We start from the raw sequence: 27,978 nt of genomic DNA, 5'->3' as shown, positions 1-27,978 counted from the left end.
TCTTCCTTTATTTGAGCGTCCTGCGTCACTCTATACAACCGCTTGTTTATAATAGCGAAATAAGGATATGAAAGGGCAACACCTGGCTGGAGTTGTTGACCATCGATCACTCTCACTTGGTCAAAGGCGTGCTTGAGGGTTTCGTCTCACGACTGCTCCAAAGGGAAATCCACTTTTGGAAATCCCCTGAGGATGGGAGGGGCTGCAGCCTGATGTGGAGCAGACGAAGATGGCCCTGGCTCCACCTCCCCTGCCAGAGCATCGCACATTTCACATCTCATCGCTTGTGTGCAGGACCCATCCGGGCATATTCCCTTTAATACATTTCTAAATTCAGGCCAATTAGTCCCCAAAATCAACAGATGGGTGAGGTGGGAACTAACTGCGGCTTCCAATCTATGTTTTGTTCCCCAGAATTTAATCACAAGTGTCACCACAGGGTAGTTGTGAATATCAACATGCACACATTTCATAGGATGAGTTCGAAAAAGTAGGTTTTTCAGAAAATTCTAAATGGCGGAAAAATTTTAATGATGGAAAATGACGTCATAGGGTGCAATCTTGGTTCAAAAGTTATTAACATAAACGTGAGTGCAAATTTGGGCAGTTGGTGGCGCTAGAGGGTTTGAGGTAGAGACGCCAAATTTGCTGTGGTAACAGATCAGGCTGTCCTCTATCTGTGTGCCAAGTTTCATAACTTTCCCGCAAGCGGTTCTATGGGCTGCCGTAGACTCAAGAGCGGAAGAAGAAGAAGAAGCAGAAGAATAATAATAATAAGAACACTAACGAAAACAATAGGGGTCTTTCGCCCCTTCGGGGGGTTGAGCCCTAATATTATTAGCGTAGATGCCATTCAATTTTTTGCAGAGTTATAGACATAATTGCTGGACATCTTCCCAGTAATGCATTACAATTATATAGTCTTGAGGTCATGAACGCATTAACGGCATCAGTAACAGAGAGCATGTGTCGTCACTTAGCAATATTTCTTAGGTGGAAGGATGCTGTTCTACAAACATTGGAAATTTGATTTTCAAATGACATATTGGTATCAAATATAATGCCGAAGTTCTTCGCTGTTGAAGATGATGTAACAATACATCCATCGAGAGTCAAATTAAATTTTAGCGGCTTATTTTTAGAGGTTTTTTGTCCAATAAATAGTACCTCTGTTTTGTCGGAATTGAGTAGAAGGAAATTTCTGGCCATCCAATCTTTGATTTCATTGATACACTCTGCTAATTTGGAGAACTGTGAAATTTCTTTGGGTTTCAAAGAAATATAAAGTTGGGTATCGTTGGCATAACAGTAGAAACTTATTCCATGATTCCTGATAATATCTCCCAGGGGAAGCATATATAAGGAGAAAAGCAGAGGCCCTAAAACTGATCCCTGTGGCACTCCATACTTAACTTTTGTTTGATTTGACAATTCCTCATTTACACAGACAAAGTGGTAGCAGTCTGCTAAATAAGACCTAAACCAAGCTAATGCAAGTCCACAAATGCCAACATAATTCTCTAGCCTATTCAAGAGAATATCGTGATCTATCGTGTCAAAGGCAGCACTAAGATCTAAAAGCACTAGAAGTGAAATGCAGCCGTGATCAGATGATAAGAGTCATTAGTAACTCTGATAAGTGAAGTCTCTGTACTGTGGTGTGGCCTAAATTCTGACTGAAATTGTTCATATATACTATTTCTCTGTAGAAATTAACATAATTGGGAGGACACAACCTTTTCTAGTATTTTCGACATAAACGGGAGATTTGAAATTATCTATAATTAGCCAATTCTCCAGGATCAAGTTGTGGCTTCTTAATAAGCGGTTTGATAACTGCCATTTTAAAGTTTCTTGGGACATGTCCTAAGGATAGTGAGGAGTTAATAATATTAAGAAGAGGTTCTGAGATTACAGGGAATACCTCTTTTAAGAGCTTAGTTGGTATTGGATCTAACATACATGTTGTGGCTTTTGATGTTTCGATAATTTTTGTTAGCTCTTCATGACCTATGACAGCGAAGGATTGAAGTTGCACATGAGGAAAAATATGAGACACTGTTTTCTGAGGTACTGTGACAGATGATTGCATAATTCCAATTTTATTTCTGATTTCTTCAATTTTATCAGTCATTACTATTGTGCTGCAATGGAATATCTGGTTCAGCTGAGGCTTTATTCCTAACCAATTTTGTCTAAGTACTAAATAAACACCTAGGATTGTTGTGGTTATTTTCTATGAGTTTGCTCAAATATGCTGACCTGGCAGCTTTTAGTGCCTGTCTGTAGCTACAGACACTATACTTCCATGCACCGTGAAATACCTCTAATTTAGTATTCTTCCACTTGCGCTCCATTTTCCAAACTGCTCTCTTGGGAGCATGAGTGTGATCATTGTATCATGGTGCTGGGCTTTTTTCTTTAATTTTCTTTAATCGAAGGGGGGCGACACTATCAAGAGTGCTAGAGAAGACTGTATTTATATTTTCTGTATTTATAAGTTCTTCTAGACTTTGTGGTTTACTGAATGTATGAGATAGATCTGAAAGATTATTAGTGAAGCTATCTTTAGTGTTCAAAAGAATTGTTCTACCTGAATGATAGCATGGTGTAGATTGAGTAACATTTGCTGATCGCAGCATACAAGAGATGAGGTAATGATCTGAGATGTCATCGCTCTGCGGTAGAATTTCTATAGTATCAACATCAACTCCATATGACAAAATTAAATTTAGCATATGATTATGGAGATGAGTTGGTCCTGTCACCAAGCGAGTTGAGAATATCGATAAATGCTAATCCCAGTGTGTCATTTTCATTATCTATGTAAATGTTGAAGTCACCAACAATTAAAGCTCTATCTACTGTAACTACTAGATCTGATAGAATATTTGCAAATTCACCAAGGAAATCAGAATAAGGCCCAGGTGATCTATATACTGTACAAGAGCAAAAGATGACAGAGATTTTTTATTTATATCTGATGGTGTTACATTAAGCATTATTAGTTCAAAAGAGTTAAACTTATATCCTGTCCTCTGAGTAACACCAAAAACATCACTGTAAATAGTAGCAACACCTCCTCCTCGACCCTTCAGACGAGGCTCATTTTTATAACAATAACCTGAGGGAGTAGATTCATTTAAACTAATATATTCATCCAGTTTAAGCCAGGTTTCAGTCAAACAGAGCAAATCCAAAGTATGATCTGTAATAATTTCATTTACAATTAGTGCTTTGGTTGAAAGAGATCTAATGTTTAGTAGCCCTATCCTTATATGATGTTTATCTTCAAATGTTTTTTTTTTTTTATTTATTTTTTTTTAAGTTTGACCTTAACCCTCTGGGGTCTGAGGGTGTTTTGGGCCCTGGAGAAGTTTTGATATGCCTTGACATTTGTGTTTTTTCAGTTGCTTAAAACATATTAATGGCTAAAGTCTGATAACACTGTATTCAACACAAACTGGGCTACAATAATATGTGAGCAGCATGTATGTACACGTTTGTATCTTTGAAAAAATAATGTTTATGCATGGTTTTTGAAAAAACAAATATTTTAAGTCACTGAAATAAGGCCACATAACACATACTAAACATTTGTTCACAAGACTTTTGAGAACTGGATCTTGTAGCCTAGAGTTTTTGTTACAAAATAAAGAAATCCATCCTGATCACTCATTCATACAAAACAATATAGTCATTTAACTTTTGTAAGACACTTTTAGTGTTGGAAAGGCCATATGCGAGGAGGCGTGAATGATCATGAATATTGATGTGATTCACACCTAAGGAGACAAAGACCCCTCCTCTGAGAGAGAATAAATGTGAGGAGACTTAATGATTGAATTTATTGTTTGTAGCTTATTCACAAAATCAAGTTTAAGTTAAAAGAAATAATCTGACTATACATTTTCTTTACTTAAAGACTTTACATAAAAACTTTAGACCTAAAGTTAAAGTTTTAGATCGGTAAGATTTTTTAATGTTTTTAAAAGAAGTCTCTTCTGCTCACCAAGGCTACATTTATTTGATCCAAAATACAGCAAAAACAGTGATATTGTGAAATATTTTTACAATTTAAAATAAGTGTTTTCTATTTGAATATATTATAAAATGCAATTTATTCCTGTGATCAAAGCTGAATTTTCAGCATCATTACTACAGTCTTCAGTGTCACATGATCCTTCAGAAATCATTCTAATATGCTGATTTTCTAATATGGGCATATTTACAGCACATTTTACACCCAAACAGATATTTGCAAGCACAAGCTTCATTGATGATAATGAGGCAGCATAAACACTAGTTAAAATATAATCTAAACATTCATATTATTTTTATAGTGCATCCGGAAAGTATTCACAGCGCTTCACTTTTTCCACATTTTGTTATGTTACAGCCTTATTCCAAAATGGATTAAATTAATTCTTTTCCTCAAAATTCTACAAACAATACCCCATAATGACAATGTGAAAGAAGTTTGTTTGAAATCTTTACAAATGTATTAAAAATAAATAAATAAATAAATAATAATAATAAAAACATGTACATAAGTATTCACAGCCTTTGCTCAATACTTTGTTGAAGAACCTTTGGCACCAATTACAGCCTCAAGTCTTTTTGAGTATGATGCTACAAGCTTGGCACACCAATTTTTGGGCAGATTCTCCCATTCTTCTTTGCAGGACCTCTCAAGCTCCATCAGGTTGGATGGGGAGCATCGGTGCACAGCCATTTTCAGATCTCTCCAGAGATGTTCAATCGGGTTCAAGTCTGGGCTCTGGATGGGCCACTCAAGGACATTCATAGAGTTGTCCCGGAGCCAGTCCTTTGTTATCTTGGTTGTGTGCTTAGGGTTGTTGTCCTGTTGGAAGATGAACCTTCGCCCCAGTCTGAGGTCCAGAGCGCTCTGGAGCAGGTTTTCATCAAGGATGTCTCTGTACATTGCTGCATTCATCCTTCCCTCAATCCTGACTAGTCTCCCAGTTCCTGCCGCTGAAAAACATCCTCACAGCATGATGCTGCCACCACCATGCTTCACTGTAGGGATGGTATTGGCCAGGTGATGAGCGGTGCCTGGTTTCCTCCAGACATGACACTTGCCATTCAGGCCAAAGAGTTCAATCTTTGTTTCATCAGACCAGAGAATTTTGTTTCTCATGGTCTGAGAGTCCTCCAGGTGGGCTGTCATGTGCCTTTTACTGAGGAGTGGCTTCCGTCTGGCCACTCTACCATACAGGCCTGATTGGTGGAGTGCTGCAGAGATGGTTGTTCTTCTGGAAGTTTCTCCTCTCTCCACAGAGAAATGCTGGAGCTCTGTCAGAGTGACCATCGGGTTCTTGGTCACCTCCCTGTCTAAGGCCCTTCTCCCCCGATCGCTCAGTTTGGCCAGGTGGCCAGCTCTAGGAAGAGTCCTGGTGGTTCCAAACTTCTTCCATTTACGGATGATGGAGGCCACTGTGCTCATTGGGACCTTCAATGCTGCAGACATTTTTCTGTACCCTTCCCCAGATCTGTGCCTCGATACAATCCTGTCTCGGAGGTCTACAGACAATTCCTTGGACTTCATGGCTTGGTTTGTGCTCTGACATGCACTGTTAACTGTGGGACCTTATATAGACAGGTGTGTGCCTTTCCAAATCATGTCCAATCAACTGAATTTACCACAGGTAAAATCAATAGAACATTGATGAGAATAAATATTAGCTTTTCTAATTCTTTAAATCAACAATTATCAAAGATAATCGTTAATTGTTAACATCGTTGAAACATAAATTAAATTAACACTAGCTTATTGATCATTCAAATTCAACAATCATCAAAGATAATTATCAATTATCAAAAATCAATAGAATATTAATAAGGATTAACATTGATGGGGCACCACCCTGGAATCAGGGACTAATAACCAGATAGTATAACAGTCTCAATATTAGATTGTTTTCTTAGGAAAATCGACATCCGAAGAATATCGATTTTCGGGGGAAAAAAACAATGAATGAAGGCTTGAATCCGAGCACTGACATCCCGTCAGCATGACACAGGCGTATGCAAAACAAACCAAAACACTTCTCTTTGTAATATAAACAAAGTTTATTTATGCAGTAATATCAATTAATAATTAATACAATGCAGTCAATAAACTTCCAACTTACAACTACAAACTAAACAGTGATATGATTAGATATGGAAACTAAAATAATCCTATAACACATAAGGTGTGTGTGTGAGAGTGTGTGTGTAAGGAGGGATGAGCACAAAATGGCAGACGTGACTCTCGTGGAGAGTATGTCACGCGAGACTTCCGGCCAGGGAATATGACCGCGAATGGGGGTGAAGAGAAACCAGTCAATGGCATCTACCAATTACAGAGTGTATCCGCTTGTACGATAGCTTAGGGACAAAGCTGGGCTTTAGCACGAAGCTATCTACGAGCCAAAAATGTGTGCCAGAATGTTTGTGAGGGGTCGCGTGCGCGTGCGTGTGTGTGTGTGTGTTGTTAGTACGAGAGAGAATGACGGGAGGCCGTTTCCTCGCTCTGTTGGCGGGCACGGCTGTTGATTCTTGGCGGGCTGGCGGAGAACTCAGAAATGTCAACTTGATTGAAGATGGAAGAGAAATCTTAATTCTCTTCACTTCTGCAGGCAAACGGATGAAGATGCTGATTGCTCGGCGGTCTCCTTCGGATCCGTTAGAGTGTTCGGTTGAACACAGAGTAATCTCAACTCGTCCAGCGAGATGGAGATTGTATGGCCACAGTTTCAAGTCGGAAGTTACTTCCTTGTGCCACGAGGTTGCACCTGAGAGCAGCGATGAGCTACGTCTATACTTGGCGAACAAAGTTGCTGGAAGCAAATCCCGGAAGCATTTCAGAGGTATTTCTACTCCTGATGATGTCATGGTTTGAGGGACGTTCTGTTGTGTGCCTCATCCAATAGGAGTTGAGAGTTCTATCCTTTAGTGAGCAAGGCTTCATGGGATTTGTAGTCTGTTTTGGACTCCCTTTGTTTGATTTTGGCACGATTTTTATCAGTATAATTTATGACCTGGAATGTGGGGGCCTGAGTTAGGTTTTTACGACTGTGTTAGGCCTGCCTTTGTCTTCTATCTGAATACATGAGGCCCAACAACACCTTGACATGCCTCACAGCTTCTGGCACACTGTAATTTGGAGTGACGAGACCAAAATAGAGCTTTATGGTCACAACCATAAGTGCTTTGTTTGGAGAGGGGTCAACAAGGCCTATAGTGAAAAGAATACCATCCCCACTGTGAAGCATGGTGGTGGCTCACTGATGTTTTGGGGGAGTGTGAGCTCTAAAGGCATGGGGAATCTTGTGAAAATTGATGGCAAGATGAATGCAGCATGTTAACAGAAAATACTGGCAGACAATTTGCATTCTTCTGCACAAAAGCTGCGCATGGGATGCTCTTTAACATTCCAGCATGACAATGACCCTAAGCACAAGGCCAAGTTGACCCTCCAGTGGTTACAGCAGAGAAAGGTGAAGGTTCTGGAGTGTCCATCACAGTCTCCTGACCTTAATATCATCGAGCCACTCTGGGGAGATCTCAAACGTGCGGTTCATGCAAGACGACCAAATACTTTTTTTCCAAGACGAACGGGCAGCTATACTACCTGCAAGAATTTGGAGCCTCATAGACAACTATTACAAAAGACTGCATGCTGTCATTGATGCTAAAGGGGGCAATACACAGTATTAAGAACTAAGGGTATGCAGACATTTGAACAGGGGTCATTTCATTTTTTTCTTTGTTGCCATGTTTTGTTTTATGATTGTGCAATTCTGTTATAACCTACAGTTGAATATGAATCCCATAAGAAATAAAAGAAATGTGTTTTGCCTGCTCACTCATGTTTTCTTTAAAATTGGTACATATACAGATGCATCTCAATAAATTAGAATGTCGTGGAAAAGTTCATTTATTTCAGTAATTCAACTCAAATTGTGAAACTCGTGTATTAAATAAATTCAGTGCACACAGACTGAAGTAGTTTAAGTCTTTGGTTCTTTTAACTGTGATGATTTTGGCTCACATTTAACAAAAACCCACCAATTCACTATCTCAAAAAATTAGAATACATCATAAGACCAATAAAAAAAAACATTTTTAGTGAATTGTTGGACTTCTGGAAAGTATGTTCATTTACTGTATATGTACTCAATACTTGGTAGGGGCTCCTTTTGCTTTAATTACTGCCTCAATTCGGCGTGGCATGGAGGTGATCAGTTTGTGGCACTGCTGAGGTGGTATGGAAGCCCAGGTTTCTTTGACAGTGGCCTTCAGCTCATCTGCATTTTTTGGTCTCTTGTTTCTCATTTTCCTCTTGACAATACCCCATAGATTCTCTATGGGGTTCAGGTCTGGTGAGTTTGCTGGCCAGTCAAGCACACCAACACCATGGTCATTTAACCAACTTTTGGTGCTTTTGGCAGTGTGGGCAGGTGCCAAATCCTGCTGGAAAATGAAATCAGCATCTTTAAAAAACTGGTCAGCAGAAGGAAGCATGAAGTGCTCCAAAATTTCTTGGTAAACGGGTGCAGTGACTTTGGTTTTCAAAAAACACAATGGACCAACACCAGCAGATGACATTGCACCCCAAATCATCACAGACTGTGGAAACTTAACACTGGACTTCAAGCAACTTGGGCTATGAGCTTCTCCACCCTTCCTCCAGACTCTAGGACCTTGGTTTCCAAATGAAATACAAAACTTGCTCTCATCTGAAAAGAGGACTTTGGAACACTGGGCAACAGTCCAGTTCTTCTTCTCCTTAGCCCAGGTAAGATGCCTCTGATGTTGTCTGTGGTTCAAGAGTGGCTTAACAAGAGGAATACGACAACTGTAGCCAAATTCCTTGACATGTCTGTGTGTGGTGGCTCTTGATGCCTTGACCCCAGCCTCAGTCCATTCCTTGTGAAGTTCATCCAAATTCTTGAATCGATTTTGCTTGACAATCATAAGGCTGCGGTTTTCTCGGTTGGTTGTGCATCTTTTTCTTCCACACTTTTTCCTTCCACTCAACTTTCTGTTAACATGCTTGGATACAGCACTCTGTGAACAGCCAGCTTCTTTGGCAATGAATGTTTGTGGCTTACCCTCCTTGTGAAGGGTGTCAATGATTGTCTTCTGGACAACTGTCAGATCTGCAGTCTTCCCCATGATGGTGTAGCCTAGTGAACCAAACTGAGAGACCATTTTGAAGGCTCAGGAAACCTTTGCAGGTGTTTTGAGTTGATTAGCTGATTGGCATGTCACCATATTCTAATTTTTTGAGATAGTGAATTGGTGGGTTTTTGTTAAATGTGAGCCAAAATCATCACAATGAAAAGAACCAAAGACTTAAACTACTTCAGTCTGTGTGCATTGAATTTATTTAATACACGAGTTTCACAATTTGAGTTGAATTACTGAAATAAATGAACTTTTCCACGACATTCTAATTTATTGAGATGCACCTGTATTACCAATTCCCCAAGGGTATGCAAACTTTTGAGCACAACTGTATGCTAAAAAAGATAGAAGGCTACAAACACAGACTCGAACTAGGTGCCAGCAGCAAAACTTCTAAAGGATCTAAAAATGTTTGGAATATCGCTTCCTGTTTGGACCATCCACCGTTTGGTGGTGTTAAAAGGACTAGCCTGGTGAAGATTCACTCTCAATGTCACATCCTGCTGCTATAGATTCAATGAATGCAAAGTTTTGCACAGTGTCTAAACTTAAAAAAACAGAGCTTTAATTTGTTTAGGCCTATCAGCCCTCTTTTGTGTCACACAAAACTAGTTTTTAGCTACTAGTTGTTTCACTACTAAAAAAAAAAATACTAGTGTAAATTACCCTATATAGAGGAAAGTGATGTTTCCTAAATAGTGAGTAGATCTAGCCAATCCCGTTATCTACTTACAATTAAGAGTTTGACTGTTATTACTGTATGCAGTAACTGAGTGCCCGATAATAGGTGTTATTACTTACCAAAGATAATGTCTTACTAAAATAATTTAAATCTTAAAATGGTTGAAATAAGAGACATTGCTAGACTGTACGCTCGCTCATAAATGTTGTGTTAAATGCATTTCTTTTTAGGATTAAAAATGTCAGAACTAATTTTTGTGTAAATTGTTCGTAAAGCAGTTCTGATGTAAATTTTTGGATTCATGAACGTTTTTGTATTTTCAAAACATTAGTTGGTACAAACAAAATTTATGCCTGCTCACGACCACGTGTGAATCGTGCGTAAAACATCCGAATGTGTTGTGTTTTTCAGGCAAACTGCCATGACTACATTTTGATAGAAGTGAAATTAAATATGTCATGAAAAAATTAACTAATAATTAAGTGTGAAATTAACCTTAAAAAATAGCATATATTAGTAAAAAAAAAAAAAAAAAAAAAAAAAAGCTTTGTTTACTTTTTAAACCATAGTCTATACTTATTTAGACATGTTTCTTTGCTACATTTATTTTTTTCAAAGAATAGTTTTTTTCCAAACTCTGCTTATCATTTTTCAAGCAGAAGTGGTTGGCATAAGGTGAAAAGTTCATGGAAAGAGGCAATTTGCATTTGATTTTTTCAAAAAATAATAAATGTTTTTTTATTTGATATGAGCTCTATAATTTTGGTTTCATAATTTATAGGCTTGGGATCGGTGCCTTTTTTACGCATTGATAATCGTAAGATTTTCCCGATGATTTTTCAGATATAAAAAGGGCTGTTGGTTGCATAATATTCTTTGTCTCTTCAGACATATTTCTTAAGAAAAATTTGGTAATTAAAGGGGGTCGCACACCGGATGCGTCTCGGGGACGACATCGTGCATTCTAAAATTCAAAACAATTATTAATTTTCTACAAAGGTACGCACACACCACCAACGCACAGCTTCAACATTCTGAAGTGCCAAGGAGTGCAAGTCACATAGTTTTCCATTAAATTCGACCCAAATCATTATCAAAGGACAAAAATGATATACTCTAGTTGCTGCGTTCCATTCAACTCGGATGTGGGATATTCCTACTTGATATCCCGACCATAAAGGCATTCCATTGCCAGATGCTCCGAAGATGACGTGAAAGGAAACAAAACTACAACCAGAAATGTCTCCTAGCAACCCAACTGATAAACAATGCTGCAATGCTAGCATTCGTGCTACAGGTGTACGATTATGAAAAGAGAGTATAATATACCATGTTTTATACACCTGTTTCTGCAGGCATTTGTTAAACAAGCTTTAATATCATGTAATGTAGGAACATTGACTCATTTATCGATATTACTTAAAGGTGCTATATGTAATATTTTTACTGTACTAAATCATAAAATTACCATAATATGTCATCAGAGAATTAGTAAACATTCTACTTTGAAGTTTCCATTCTGGGCCGGAATTTCTGTTTATGTTTTGGCAAACCACCGGGTTGCCAGATTTGAACAAGTATGCAGGCAAACAACACTGCGTGCTGCAGCCATGGAAGCCAGCAAATTAACTGGATCAGAGATAACAGATTCCACCCGACCTAAAAAGCCTCGCCATCCGTCTAAAAACCACCATGACCAGAGGTGTAGTAAAACAAGGATAAATATTGGAGATGCCTTTGGAAGATGGAGACAGCGTAAGGCCCAGAAATCCTTTAAAACGGATGCTGTATTGAATCGCGTTCAGTTAATAACATATGGTCAATGCTAATGCTGTTAAACCCATAAATAAACACATCGCGGGCAGGTGCGTACACAATACAACAGGACAAAATTGAAAAAGCCCACACACTGTTGTATATAGCTTACAAATCTTTAATATCTTTCACTGTATATATCAAAGATCTTCTTCAGGCATTCTATTAATTTCTTTGAAGATTCTCCCAGTTGCAAGTATATCGCTTTTACCATCATGATTTACCCGAAAAGTTTCACAAATTATGCTGGTGATGCGCTGGAACCAGAGAAAGTTCATGTTAGTGGACATCCTCCTGCAGGTGTGAACTGAACATTTTTTTACACTCATATCAAACCATTTTTATTGACTTCTTTAACTGTTTGTTTTACAAAAGAGCCTCCGATGACAGCAAAAACATGCGATGACAGTAAGTCCTTACTTTCTTTAATAAGCTATTGCGATTGCTAAATCAAAATTTTACAATGTGAATGCACTTCATTCTTATAAATGATTTCATTACTGTTGCTCTCACTTGACTCAGGATCAAGTGCTGTTTTGATTTTATTGGATCTGAGTGCAGCATTTGACATGATTGATCACAAAATATTTTTAAACCGGTTGGAGTGTATGGTGGGTATTCAGGGTCTGGCTCTGCAGTGGTTTGCCTCTTATCTGAGAGAGAGGACTTTCTCCGTTAATACTGGTAATTTTTCCTCTACAACAGCCCCCCTATATTGCGGTGTGCCCCAGGGTTCTATTCTGGGACCATTATTGTTCACTCTCTATATGCTTCCCCAGTCCTCCATTTTTCAAAAACATAATGTCTGCTATCACTGTTACAATTTTATTTACCAGTTAGGCCTGATAGCAGCTGCTTTGTTGATTCTCTTATTTGTTTTGAGGAAATTAAAGGCTGGATGGCAAATAATGTTTTGCTATTAAATGAAAGCAAAACTGAAGTATTGATTTTAGGCTCGGCCAGGATTTCATCTGTCATTGAAGACCAGTTAGGTCTGCTCTCCTCCAATATACACATGCAGGTCAAAAATTTTGGAGTCATTTTTGACAAATCATTATTGTTTGACAAACAGATTAGTGTCGTTACTAAGGGAAGTTTCTTTCATCTCACCACAATTGTACAGAGCGGTTACCTGTGTTACCGTAGACTTTGTCAGTTCGAAACAGTCTGGCCTGTTTTTTTTTGTTGTTTTTTTTGGCACCATTCTGAGTAAATTCTAGAGATGGGCTGGTTTGAGTATTTCTGTAACTGTTGATCTCCTGGGATTTTTCACACACAACAGTCTCTAGAATTTACTCAGAATGGTGCCAAAAACAAAAAACATCCAGTGAGTGCTCTGTACAATTGTGGTGAGAAGAATAGCATCTCAGAATGCTATTCTAAGATGCGGGTTGGCGCTGTTTTGGTGGCACGAGGGGGACCTACACAATATTAGGCAGGTGGTTTTAATGTTGTGGCCGGTCGGTGTGTGTGTGTATATATATATATATATATATATATATATATATATATATATATATATATATATATATATATATATATATACAGGGTTGGGAGGGTTACTTTTGAAATGTATTCCACTACAGATTACAGAATACATGCTGTAAAATGTCATTTGTAACATATTCCATTAGATTACTCAAGGTCAGTAACATATTCTAAATACTTTGAATTACTTCTTCAGCACTGGTAGATTTTTTCATTTGTTTTGACTATAAAAACTCTGCCAGTACAGTAAGACAAAATACATGTTAAAAATACATTCTCTGAAAAACCTAAAACAAGTTTCTAAAACAAACATAAAACTTGTTTCTGAAACAAGATAAATCAAATTGATCTTGTTTTAAGGATTTTTAGATATTTCTACAGGAAAACAATAAAAAAATTATTATCAAGAATACAATTTTTGCACTAATATCAAAGGTCTTACTAGAAAAAAATAAATTATGATATAACATGAATTTTCTTGATAAAAAAATATGATCGTGTCTGGTAACGTGCATGTAAAATGGCTAGAAATAGCATTTTAGCTTAGCATAAAGCTGACAATTTACACAAGGTTTATTTCTATTTCTTCTGCTCTAAACTTACTTCAAACGTACTTCTCTGTCTGCTCGTATGAATGTAACACATCATAAGAAAGTGTTTCACCGCTGTTCAAATGCACTTTGGATCGCATCATTTATATGTATAAATGTTTTCCATCTGAAAGGACTAAATATTAAATGAAACAAATGACAATAAAATGCAAAGTAATCTTTTCAGTAATCAAAATACTTTTTGAATGTAACTTTATTCTAAATACCAATGATTTAAATTGTAACTGTAGTGGAATACAGTTACTTAATATTTGTATTTTAAATACGTAATCACGTTACATGTAACGAAATACATGTAACAAATGTAGTTGTGCAAAATTATATTGCACAACTCCTTACACATATTGCCGCAGTGAAATGCCCACTTAGTGGAGCTAAAAGCGAGTAAAATGTTCTCCCAAACAGATGAGGTTTTTAAGGTTAATGCTCGAGTTAAAAATCAACAAAACCTACCTCCCTGCCCTAACCCTACACCTAAACCTAACTGATAGTGTTATAAAAAGCAAATGTGAAATAAGAAACACAATTAGTAAAGCAATCTCATCATTTAGTGGTGCTTTTATGACACTTTTGGCTCACATGTCGACTCGCGTGCTCTTCATGACTCGTACTCTTTGCATCACAAATGCAGCGCTCTATCAGTTGAGGTAATGAGTAATTTGATCACACTCAAACAAGCTTGTAAATTATTATTGTTTAATTAGTTATTAGTTATTAATAATTTATTAGTTGATTATTTAATGCAGACATTAAAATGTATTGCCCTACAAGACATACACTTTACTGAAAGTGTTTTGATGTCATAAGAAAAGTACGTCTTTCTGAACAGTTTAAGAAAAAACCAATCGACACAGGTAGATAATTGCCAATTCCCCCGATTTTCTGTTGCAATATAAACACCTTTACCAACATTCTTACCAGCTTATCCAATGGCCGCAAATGTTATTCACATGCCTGTTTATTTTGATGTTAAAGGGGTCATGATGTGCTATTTTCTTTAATAATTTTATTATTTTCCCTGAGATACAATGATAACATTATAAATGTTTTTTTTTGCACCAAAACAGTCACAATTTACTAATATATGATAATTTTCCACACTGTTTTTGGTCCTCTGTCTGAAACGCTCGGTGTTGGCCTAAGCGCCTCCTTAAAACTTAAACGTAAATGCCCACTGTTATGAATGGCTAACATCATGCAGCCCCTTAAATTCAGCAAAATCAGTTGGAAGAGAATGAACAAGCTCCTCATCATTATAAAACAAAATTTCAGGGTTTACACATAACGCACATTCAACGCATTGCATCCGAATATATTAAACTGTTTATCTCAAGCACAACTGTTAACACAGAGCACCATAAACTATCAAACAGTCATGACATTTGAAATATTCATGAATGAAACGGTTTACTTACGTTTTTGATCGCGTCCAAGTGTTTTTAACTGCTCCATTCTTCAATAAAAGTTCCTTTGCAGAGCTTGAATCGTATTATGACTGTTTCACAAGCAATCCACGCTGACATGAGCCGAAAAAAAAAAACACGCACGCATCATCATAGTACAAGCACGGTGAAATGACGCACACACATACTGTAGGCACACTGAGGTGCACATCGCCAGAAACACATCGAAACGGTCAAAGACATCTGTCTAGTCTATGTTTACCTACACCAACAATTTAAAATAGAGCATATGGGCAAAAGAACGCGTCCATGATGCATTTGTGGTGAAAACAACAAGAGACAACAGCTGAATGAGAGAACTGCTTCTCTCTTTCTGAGTTGTAACTTTACACCGCGTCTTTTAAAAATGCTGAGATACATGGCAGCGTTCAAAGAGTCTGTATAGTTCATGTTTTTATACAAAATAATTCAAAATAGTCCAGATGGGTCCCCTTTGGTGTTCAGGAAGAGTTAGCCACACAAGGCCTGCTCTCTTGACTTGAACTGCGTGCCAGTTGGCGGGGCCAATGGTGCGATGACACATGTTGTGGGATGTGTAAATACAAATGAGCAATGTTTTGTGATGTCATGAACAAACAGATTTCAAAATGAAACATTTCAGCAGGGTGGTAACTATAAATGCTCTTTTTAGACTGGGGAGGAAGTTTTGAGATCTGAAATTGGCAGTATGTTTTTATAGTACAGTTACCTATTATACTGTATGTCTACATATCAACGAAAATTGTGTTCTCGATTTCATGACCCCTTTAAAAGCAGAGAAAAATCAGATGATTTTAAAAAATCACGTAATTGCAGGTTTTTTTACATTGTTTTTTTTTTTTTTTTTAATAAACTGATTTTTGATAGTAAGCAGTAAGCAGCATATTGCTATGCACATGCTGACTAAAGCAAAAGTTGGTTCTACACACTATTGATATGAAATTATTGAATACTTATTCAAGTAGCATACTGAAGTTTGTTTAAAGAATGCTTTATTTTAGAAATAAAATGTTTAAAGTAACTTCACTATCAAACAAGCAAAACAGTAGTAGCAGTGACATCATCATCATGTTCTCTCTCTCTTTTCACTTTCCTCCCTTCATCAAAACCACAACCGTGATCATGCCAATGCTTCACCAGTACGGCTACATGACAGCATCTCAGAAGAGGGTCACCATTACCTCATCTTTGACTTGTGAGTTTCTCTCACCCAACCATATTATGCTATAATGAACTGTGGAATAAAAGAAAACTGTTTAAACTGTAGATTACAATTATTTGTTTGGAAAAGTGGCTGTTGAAATACTGTTGCTTATCTCTGCTCATGTCAGATTTTCTGTGGACAAAAATAAAAGATCTTCTCATTTTAAAGTGGCAGCACCTAAAATGACAAATAGAAGCCATCATAAAACTCCTATCTTTTAAAGCTGAAGTGTGTAATGTCTGTGCCATGGAACTGAATTGCAAAAATAAACATTGTTTTCAAACTGCTTTCCCGAACTATTGATCGAACAAACAGATGGCCCCACCCCAAACTCATACCACTGGTTGAGTCAATGTTGTTGTGTCAGGCTGGACGGGCCTCTCAAACAAACCCAGGAGTTTTCTATGTGCCACAGACACACAGTCTTTAGAGTTTTCGAGGAAATCAACCTATGAATGTCTTAGTTGTCTCTAAATGTTCAGCTGGAATAGGAGAAAATATTTTAACATCGAAAAAGTTACACACTTCAGCTTTAAAATGGTCAGATATTGAGTAGTATAAATCGACCATTGTCTCAGGTCACATGATCGTTTAACAAGTGCCATTACTATCTTTTCTTGTGATTTAGAGTAACGGGTGGTGAGCTGTTTGAAGACATTGTTGCCAGGGAATATTACAGTGAAGCAGATGCCAGGTTGGTGGGGTGGGCACAAATGGACTATATATATATATGAAGGTATTACACAAATAACACTGAAAATGCTACAACAATGTTTGTAAAATCTCACAACACATCAAATGCATTACTCCACAGCAACACTACAAAAATCTGCAAATAAGTCAATCACACAAGATGAAATGGTTCCAAGTAAAGTCTCATTGACTTGACTAAAGTCAAGTACCCCACAGTTTTTACAAAACTATTTGCAGGTTTTTGTTTCTACTGGGTCTCATTCACTTACCTGTTGGGCTGCTTTATTTTGAAAAATATTGCAATTTGAATTGTAATATAATAAACTTTTAAGTAAGGGATAATGTACAGTCAGCCGGTTGTTATTCGCAAAATAAACCATGACAGGATGACCAGGACCAGTCTTGTATCACCCTGAAGGGGTTTATTACATGGCTACTATCCAAATAAATGGACATAAAATATTGATTTGTGTTGAAATAATGTAATTATGAGAGAATAAAGCAATCTATGAACATCTAACCTTTTCTGCACACATAAGTATGCAACAGTTATTTGTGAATGAGACCTACTGGCTACTCTGCTATTACCAACACCATGAATTCCCCTTCTGGGATAAATAGTTAATCTTGAATCCTATTATATTTGACTGAATGCTGATTTTTCAGTATTCTTTTTTTTTTTTCTTTTTTTTCTATGTGAACTACTTCATTTTTTGCATACTGAATGTGTATATTAGCTTGACATTGACCAGTGTATAGATGCATCACACAGTACTGTGCTGAAGTGCTGTATAGGCAATGTATTCCAGAAAGTGAGTGAAATGATTGTCTTGTTTTGCCTATAGTCATTGCATTCAACAGATTTTGGAGGCAGTTCTTCATTGCCATCAGATGGGAGTCGTCCATAGAGATTTGAAGGTAATTTCACCATTTCATAATAATTAACCTTTTACATTATTTTAGCCCTCATTTATTTGTTTGGTTCATTCATCCCTCCCTGATTGTCTCCAGGTGTGACTAGTTTAGTCATTTGGTTCTGGGTATACTGTTTATAACCTTAATGTTTTCTTTATCTCTTGTCTAGCATTGTTCAGTGTAACTCAGTTTATCTGGTAAATTTTTGCACTGCTTTTGTGTTCTTGCTTTGCCAAGGGTTTAATATGATTCTTGTTAGACTGTTTCTTAGATTATTTTTGGTACTGTAATAAATTGGAACTTGGTTCCCCTAACCTTGTTTTACCCAGAGCCTGTGTTACAGAACATTAAACATAAAATTTGTCCTTAGCAGTGGAAAGTGTATCACTCCGTTAGGGTATTACCTCCATTGTGGAGTACACTCCACTTCTTAGTGATTTGACCAGCTCCTTGAAATTGTTCTAAAAGACATTTTTTATTTAAGGTTAAGTGAACCAATTAAATCTGGTATGTCAGGTGGTAAATACTATTTCTCTTTGCAACAATACATTGAATATGCTCTGAGAATATGTCTCTCCTAATATACGGTGATGAAGAGCACCCAGTGCTCTATTGTGCTCATTCCAACCAGGAACCTGAGAAGGAGAAATGTTTAATAAGCTAATAGTTTTGTGTGGGGTATCAGGTGCTTTGACAGATTATTTCTGTAGTTTAATGTGCTTGAGAGACTTAAACCTCAGCTCATTACTTACATTTTACTGATATATTCTTATTTGTAAATATTATAAACCCAAAGTCATGCAAGTTTCCATTTCCATTTTGCAAAACAACTTGTCCAAAACTGCAAGTGAGTCATTATTACTTCAAATAGGCCAAAAAATAAAATACAAAATAAAACAAATAAAATAGGCTTACTTCATGGAGTGAGCACCAATGCTGCTCAACCAAACAGAGTGCTACGATAAAATATTGTTGATATATTGAACGTCAGATTTACCACAAAATTGAACCATGTTGAACTGAAATCTTACATGTAGCTATAATAGGATTGCAACAGTCTGTTTTATTATCATTTCATTTTGTGATTTAAACTGTTGTGAAAACCATATGCAATTTATATTGTACGATTTTGCATTTTGATTTTTGTAGCCTTCAATTTGCACATTGTTTGAGGACAACATTTGATAAGATGTGGAGTAATGTTGTAAAATACAGGAAATTAAATTTGGCTTTCTCATTTGATTAATCAAAGAATTAATCAACAGAAAATAACCTCTTATCAAAATATTGTTTTATAATGTGTTGCATTATATCAAGAAACTAAATCTTAAAAAGTTTTATACATACGGCCCCTGGTGCTGTAAGAAATGCTCTTAAGAATAGTCTTAAATTTTGACTTAAGTTTCAAAAAGTCTTTACAAAAAGTAGGACTTGTTTAAGGGTATAAGCATTTGGGAGTCGCGTGGCACCATGCGAGCCACGATGAGAAAGGAAGATGATTTTCCAAGGGTAGTATGATGCATAAGCTTTTGCTTTATGCAGATGATATTTTATTATTCTTCTCCGACCCCACTAGATCTATGCCTTGCCTCCACAGAATTATTAATTCCTTTTCTAAGAGTTAATTGGCCTAAACCGAAGCTTTTGCTCTGACAGCGTACTGCCCAGTACCGGCTTTTCAGCCGTGTGCCTGCCAGTGGCCCAAACAGGGTATTAAGTATTTGGGTATTTTATTCTCAGCAAATTTATGTGATTTAGTTAGAGTTAATTTTGAACCCTTAATAAAATGGTTTTCGAGCGCTGTGGACAGGTGGGCTTCATTACATTTATCTATGATTGGGCAGGTTAATGTTATTAAAATGAATTGTATTCCAAAATTCAACTACCTGCTACAATCTCTCACTGTAGATGTCCCCCTCTCTTATTTCAAGCAATTTGATAGCATAGCGAAGTCCTTCATTTGGAATGGTAAACGTCCCAGATTACATTTCAACAAATTACATAGGCTGATTGACAAAGGTGGGCTAGGACTTCCCAAGATATTGTTTTATTATGCATTCGGTTTCAGACATTTGGCTCATTGGTCACTTCCACCTGAGAGAGCCCCTCCCTGGCTTTGTATTGAACAGGAATTTCTTGCCTCTATTTTGCCATTTCAAATCCTTTCAAATGTGCTTGAGAGACATAATTAAACTAACCGGAGTAGTTAAATCACACCCCGTTATCACGCATTTGCACTCGGTATGGACAAAAGTGTCCAGAGTGTTCAAGTCAGACGTTTATTTAAATATTGCCTCGAGCATATGGCTGAATATAAATAAGTCCCCTTTCTGTTGGTCAGAGTGGATTGTGAGGGAGGTTAATACGCTCGGTGACCTATATGAGAGTGGAATGTTGAGATCTTTTGAAAATTTGGTTCAACATTTTAGGATTCCCATAATCTCAGTTCTTTAGGTATTTACAACTGCGCCATCTGCTCTGTAATGTTTTTGGGAGAACCATACACCCCCCTAAAGCGGCAGATACTCTGGAAGTGGTGATTACTGCCTTTGGAAAAGGTCATGAGGCATCAGTGTATTATTCCCCATTAATTCAGAGTCTGGGGTACGGAGCTTGAAAGATTTAAACTTGGTATTGGAGAAGGGAGTGTGGGCTAGGATTCTAAAAATCGTTAAGTCTACATCTAGAGATGCGAGGGTGCGTCTGATGCAATTTAAGATTTTATATCGATTCTATTGGACCCCCTCTAGATTGTATAGACTTGGTCTCAAAGACACACCCACCTGCTGGAGATGCCAATCAGAAGATGGGGACACAACCCATGTTTTTTGGGGGTGTGTTAAGATTCAAGAATTTTGGTTGAGGGTTCAGAATTTTATTTGTGATGTGTTGGGTGCTCGGGGAGGATGTTGGGAGGGAAGGGTTTAGGTTCATGTAGTTTTATTCCATGTTTCCTGTTATGTTTGTTTGATTTGTCATTGGAATCATTAAAAATTGTTAATAACAAAAAAAGAGTAAAAGCATTTTATAATGAAACTAAAGGCAGCAAACTCTAAGCATGATTCTTAATTGCTGACTGAGGTGACACTTAAAGCTGCACTACGTAACTTTGTGCTCTGTAGCGACAGCTGCGGTTGAAATTTACTTGAGTCGTGTTTTGGCATTGCTCTTCTGGCAGATGTATCTCATGATTTGAGCTTACCTGGACATCACCTGTGTGTGATCATGATGGAAGATATTCAGAGCCAGAGTCATAACAAGCTATTTTCATGTTGATATTGTGTTGTACAATTAAACATTTAAAACTGAAATATTACTTGATTTCATGAAGTTAAACAACACTTGTATTTACATATTTTGAAAGAAGGAATTTTACACTTATGCTTTTCAGACACTACATTTACATAAAGAACAGGGGACTCAATCACCTCAATCACTAACAGTATATTTTAATATGATTTTTCAAGTGTTTTATCCACTATTAATGTTTGTATTGTACACACATCAATTTAAGAGGTGATACTCGTGATATGGCTGATACGAGTTCAATGGAAGACTTTATTATTTTTATATTATATTGTACAGCCTCAGTTGATTATGCAAGTGAACCGTAATACTACAATAGCATGTCAATGCAATGCTCACAATAAGACCGTAACCTAAAAACATAAAACAAGGATTCAGTAATGATGGCGATAAAATAGACTTTATCAAACATTAAAATAATATGCTTAACTATGCAATATAACAGTTATAAGAAGTCAATTTCAGAAGTCATAAATATTAGTAAACATGTCACAGTAACTTTCCACGAAAACATAGATACATTGCAACCAGTTAATACACGAGTAATATTCGATTCATACAAGCATGACAAGCAATATTAGCTTCAACAACCCTACCAGAAAACATAAAGCATTATAGCAGGTAAACAACTTCACTAAATGGATAACAGGTAAAATCCACCCAGACTGCAACAATGCTGCTTTCTTTCTTCTTCTTTCTTCTTTTTATCGGCAGCTTGCAAACTAAAATAGTGCATTACCACCATCTACTGTTAACACGGAAACGTAGTTTCTCCAGCCGGAACATGAGACAACCGGTTTTTCTTTCCTGTGTTTACAGACATGATGTAATGATGCAAGGATGTATGCCATAAATCAAATAAAAAAATCTAATCACTTTTATTGTCACACAACCATATACACAAGTGCAATAGTGTGTGAAATTCTTGGGTGCAGTTCCGAGCAACATAGCAGTTGTGACAGTGATGAGACATATACCAGTCTACAATAAACATCAAATTTACACAACACAATTTAAAATCTAATATACACATAATTACACACAACACAATATACAAATAATAACATACAATGTACATTATACAATACACACAATATAGAATACATATTATAAAATAAAAAAAATAGTATATATAAAATGTACAGTAGGTTGTATTGTACTGTATTGACATTCAGGCTGTCGGTAGATAGTCAGTTGCCAGTGTGTTGTTAAGAGAATATAATTTATGACAGTCCAGTGTGAGATAATAAGATTAATAAAGTGCAGTGCTGATGTATAATGATCGTGAGAGATCAAGAGTTCAAAAGTCTGATTGTTTGGGGGAAGAAGCTGTCATGAAGTCAGCTGGTGCGGGTCCTGATGCTGCGATAATGCCTGCCTGATGGTAGCAGTGAGAGCAGCCCATGGCTTGGGTGGCTGGAGTCTCTGATGATCCTCCGAGCTTTTTTCACACACTGCCTGGTGTATATGTGGTTACATCCGCTACAGAGACGGAGAGTGAACTAACCTCTGTAGCTTCGGCCGCGAGAGCTCTCTCCATGAGGGCGGTGTTATTTCCCTCGAAACGAGCATAAAAAGTATTTAGCTCATCCGGGAGAGAGGTAGCGGTGTTCACGGCAGAGTTTTTATTCCCTTTAAAGTCTGTGATGATATTAATTCCCTGCCACATGCTTCTAGATTTGGTGGTGTTAAACTGTCCTTCAATCTTGTTCCTGTACTGGTGTTTTGCTGCTCTGATAGTTTTTCGGAGGGCATAACTGGCTTGTTTATGCTCCTCCGCGTTCCCGGAATTAAAAGCGGAGGTCCGCGCATTAAGTGCCTCGCGAACATCGCTATTAATCCAAGGTTTCTGGTTCGGGTAGATACATATCGTTTTGGATGGAACAACATCCTCTATGCACTTTGTGAAGAAACACGTTACGCTATCAGCGTAAACCTCAATGTCGTCATCAGAGGTGGACCGGAACATTTCCCAGTCCGCGTGATCAAAACAGTCTTGTAGCATAGAGTCTGATTTGTCCGACCAACACTGGATCGTTCTGAGGGTGGGTGCTTCCTGTTTCAGTTTCTGCCTGTAAGCGGGCAGAAGCAGAATGGAAGAGTGGTCCGATTTGCCAAATGGTGGGCGGGGGTGGGATTTGTAGCCATCCTGGAAGGGAGAGTAGCAATGGTCCCAAACCCGGTCTCATCATGTGTTGTAACTGATGTGTTGGTGGTATTTTGGTGCGATTGATTTAAAATTGGCTTTGTTAAATTCCCCGGTCACAATGAACGCAGCCTCAGGGTGCACGGCTTCCTGCTTGCTTATAATCCCGTACAGTTCCTTGAGTGCCCGGTCTGTGTTGGCTTGTGGGGGAATGTACACAGCTGTGATAATGACCGCTGTGAATTCCCTCGGTAGCCAGAATAGTCGACACAGAAGCATGAGAAATTCCAGATCAGGAGAGCAGAAAGACTTGATAGAATGTACATTCCTCTGATCACACCAGGATTTGTTGATCATAAAACATACACCACCACCTCTGCTTTTACCTGAGATGTCTTTCACTCTGTCCGCTCGGTGCACGGAGAACCCCGCGGGTTTGATGGCTGAGTCTGGAATCTCCGCAGACATCCAAGTTTCTGTAAGGTAGATAATGCAGCAGTCCCTCATCTCTCATTAGAAAGAGATCCGCGCTCTCAGCTCGCAGAGCTTGTTGTCCAGAGACTGAACATTTGCCAGTAGAATACTGGGTAAAAAAACATAAGAATTGTAAACAAAACAAACAAAAAACTACAATGTTGTTTCGGAGCTCGCAATGCAGCAGCCATACTCGGCGCCATCTTGAGTCCAATATCCTTTCGCATATCCCAGCCAAGCTGGGGTCAGAGCGCAGTGTCAGCCATGATACGGCACCCCTGGAGCAGATGGGGTCAAGGGCCTTGCTCAAGGGCACAACGGTTGCATCATGGCGGTGTTGGGGATTGTACCCCGACCATCTAGTCAGTAACCCAGAGCCTTAACCACCAAGCCACCACTGCCCCGAAGCCAGTGATAAGCCTGCGATTTTGTGCCAAATCCGTCCCGACAGATCAAAATACAGATAATTTTTATACGCTTACCTTTGTAAATAGGGGTAAAGCAAAAACCATATATGCAATGTATGCAATGCATAGGGGCACCATGAAAACAACCCTCCTAACAAGTGAAGTAACATAGGTAAACTCCCCAATAGTCTGACTGTGTCAAGGACAAAGGAAAAAAGATAGTTTCATTTTCTTGAATTAACATTTTCATGATTTGCATAGACCCTTAAAATGTGGTTCATAGTGAACTGATTTTGATAGTTATATGTGTTTTGTTGTACATGTTAATGCAATGTTGTCCTATTTCTGTGCTTTGTTTGTAGCCAGAGAACCTACTTCTTGCCTCTAAGTCCAAAGGTGCAGCTGTGAAGTTAGCAGACTTTGGCCTTGCAATTGAGGTTGAAGGGGACCAACAGGCCTGGTTTGGTAAATACTGATTCATTATTCCACCACACAGCTTTATGTAAAGAGATGAATTACAACAGAAAAACAATCATATGACAAGACAGGCAAAGAGGAACCTGATTTAAGGATGAAAAGGCTGATTGGTATGGTTGGTCATGGGTTGTTAACAGCTATAGCATAATGTTCACATGAGAAGTTTAGGTGTTTAGGAAGTTACTGAGATGAGTTAAATGCCATTTGATGTTAAACATGCATCAGACTGAAGCAGTGTTTATCTCGTCCAAGAACTGACGAAAATGTACATTGACAAAGTGTATATATATATATATATATATATATATATACACATAGGTGCATCTCAATAAATTAGAATGTCGTAGAAAAGTTCATTTATTTCAGTAATTCAACTCAAATTGTGAAACTTGTGTATTAAATAAATTCAGTGCACACAGACTGAAGTAGTTTAAGTCTTTGGTTCTTTTAATTGTGATGATTTTGGCTCACATTTAACAAAAACCCACCAATTCACTATCTCAAAAAATTAGAATACATCATAAGACCAATAAAAAAAACATTTTTAGTGAATTGTTGGCCTTCTGGAAAGTATGTTCATGTACTGTATATGTACTCAATACTTTGTAGGGGCTCCTATTGCTTTAATTTCTGCCTCAATTCAGCGTGGCATGGAGGTGATCAGTTTGTGGCACTGCTGAGGTGGTATGGAAGCCCAGGTTTCTTTGACAGTGGCCTTCAGCTCATCTGCATTTTTTGGTCTCTTGTTTCTCATTTTCCTCTTGACAATACCCCATAGATTCTCTATGGGGTTCAGGTCTGGTGAGTTTGCTGGCCAGTCAAGCACACCAACACCATGGTCATTTAACCAACTTTTGGTGCTTTTGGCAGTGTGGGCAGGTGCCAAATCCTGCTGGAAAATCAAATCAGCATCTTTAAAAAGCTGGTCAGCAGAAGGAAGCATGAAGTGCTCCAAAATTTCTTGGTAAACGGGTGCAGTGACTTTGGTTTTCAAAAAACACAATGGACCAACACCAGCAGATGACATTGCACCCCAAATCATCACAGACTGTGGAAACTTAACACTGGACTTCAAGCAACTTGGGCTATGAGCTTCTCCACCCTTCCTCCAGACTCTAGGACCTTGGTTTCCAAATGAAATGCAAAACTTGCTCTCATCTGAAAAGAGGACTTTGGACCACTGGGCAACAGTCCAGTTCTTCTCCTTAGCGCAGGTAAGATGCCTCTGACGTTGTCTGTGGTTCAGGAGTGGCTTAACAAGAGGAATACGACAACTGTAGCCAAATTCCTTGACACGTCTGTGTGTGGTGGCTCTTAATGCCTTGACCCCAGCCTCAGTCCTTTCCTTGTGAAGTTCACCCAAATTCTTGAATCGATTTTGCTTGACAATCCTCATAAGGCTGCGGTTCTCTCGGTTGGTTGTGCATCTTTTTCTTCCACACTTTTTCCTTCCACTCAACTTTCTGTTAACATGCTTGGATACAGCACTCTGTGAACAGCCAGCTTCTTTGGCAATGAATGTTTGTGGCTTACCCTCCTTGTGAAGGGTGTCAATGATTGTCTTCTGGACAACTGTCAGATCAGCATTGTGTAGCCTAGTGAACCAAACTGAGAGACCATTTTGAAGGCTCAGGAAACCTTTGCAGGTGTTTTGAGTTAATTAGCTGATTGGCATGTCACCATATTCTAATTTGTTGAGATAGTGAATTGGTGGGTTTTTGTTAAATGTGAGCCAAAATCATCACAATTAAAAGAACCAAAGACTTAAACTACTTCAGTCTGTGTGCATTGAATTTATTTAATACACGAGTTTCACAATTTGAGTTGAATTACTGAAATAAATTAACTTTTCCACGACATTCTAATTTATTGAGATGCACCTGTATATATATATATATATATATATATATATATAAATCAACAATAATGAAGACAATATAAAAATGCATTATGATGAAAATTAAATGGTTTTATTATAATACTGTTGACAAAAATATAACAGAAAAAAATAACTGCAAGATATTAACAATGCACTGACAATGAATTTAGAACACACACACACACACACACACACATATATATATATATATATATATATATATATATATATATATATATATAAAGATCTGATTCAAATAACCCAATTAATCAGCTATACCTGTAACACAGTGGTGGTGATCTTTTAGAGAAGAGGCTTAGGATCTAATCGTAGCTTAGTTTAATGAAGACAAGGAAGAAGGTAATACAATAAACATGGAATACAAAGAACTAAATATACACATTAACGTTACAGCATCACATAGGAACATAAGAACAAGAACTGACAATGAGAGAATGAAAGGAGGGTATATATACACACAGAAGAATGATGAGGGGACAGGGAACAACTGTTGAAGATGGAGGGCTGGTGAGCGTAATCAAAAGGTGCATGCTGGGAAGTGTAGTCCATGAACAAAGGGGGGAACTAAACAGTCACTGAACTGAACTGAAGGTGAGGGAAAAAAACACGAGGCAGTTTGTGACAATATCCACAACATAAACATAATATTAAAACTTAGATCTGCACATATAATTAAGCAAATCACAGGTGAGCAATGTCTTTAACCCAGTAGCACCTCCTGACCACAGATATAGGTGGTGCAGATTATTCTCTTTAGAAACTAGCACATTTCTAAACGTCTTTGAACTTCCAGTCTAGTGGTTGCTATATAGAAATCTATGGTGTATGTCAAAGTGTAATTAGCTAGTGAAGTGGATTTACAGGTTATAGAGTTGCCAAAAGGTATCACAAAAATTTTAAAGTGTTCTGGGGATGTCATAACAACTGGAAGCAGACCAGGGAGATTTTAAAACAAGAGTACTTCATTCATAAACACACAAGATCCTACCTTTACGCTGTGGATGTACTGATGTGCCACTGTGCTCATGAAACTCCAGAGACAACACAAAGTGATATAAAAAAATATCTCTATGACACGTCTGACCATCTTCTCATGTAATTCACCCATCATGTTATTGTTGCCAGCAGATTTTTTTAGTGTTAAACTGGGACGGGGGAAGGGGTGCTGCTATATTTATACACGCACATGTACACATACATATACACGTGAAAGTGAACGT

The 27,978-nt window shown here is 37.7% G+C and overlaps 1 protein-coding gene across 2 annotated transcripts in view; it reads left to right on the top strand.

Moving 5' to 3' along the window:
• Positions 1-27,978, top strand: part of LOC127429136 (calcium/calmodulin-dependent protein kinase type II subunit alpha) — a 217,675-nt gene that overhangs the window by 67,200 nt on the left and 122,497 nt on the right. For both annotated transcript variants that reach the window (XM_051677982.1, XM_051677981.1), the window contains exons 4-7: positions 16,377-16,431; positions 17,069-17,134; positions 17,979-18,051; positions 24,744-24,846. In XM_051677982.1, the coding sequence (XP_051533942.1) occupies positions 16,377-16,431; positions 17,069-17,134; positions 17,979-18,051; positions 24,744-24,846 (297 nt within the window). The remainder of the gene's footprint in view (positions 1-16,376; positions 16,432-17,068; positions 17,135-17,978; positions 18,052-24,743; positions 24,847-27,978) is intronic.

This window comes from Myxocyprinus asiaticus, chromosome 38 (assembly GCF_019703515.2).
Source record: "Myxocyprinus asiaticus isolate MX2 ecotype Aquarium Trade chromosome 38, UBuf_Myxa_2, whole genome shotgun sequence".
In the NCBI taxonomy this organism is placed as follows: domain Eukaryota; kingdom Metazoa; phylum Chordata; class Actinopteri; order Cypriniformes; family Catostomidae; genus Myxocyprinus; species Myxocyprinus asiaticus.
Note: the sequence above shows the minus strand (reverse complement) of the source record. Positions and strands in the feature narration are given on the sequence as shown.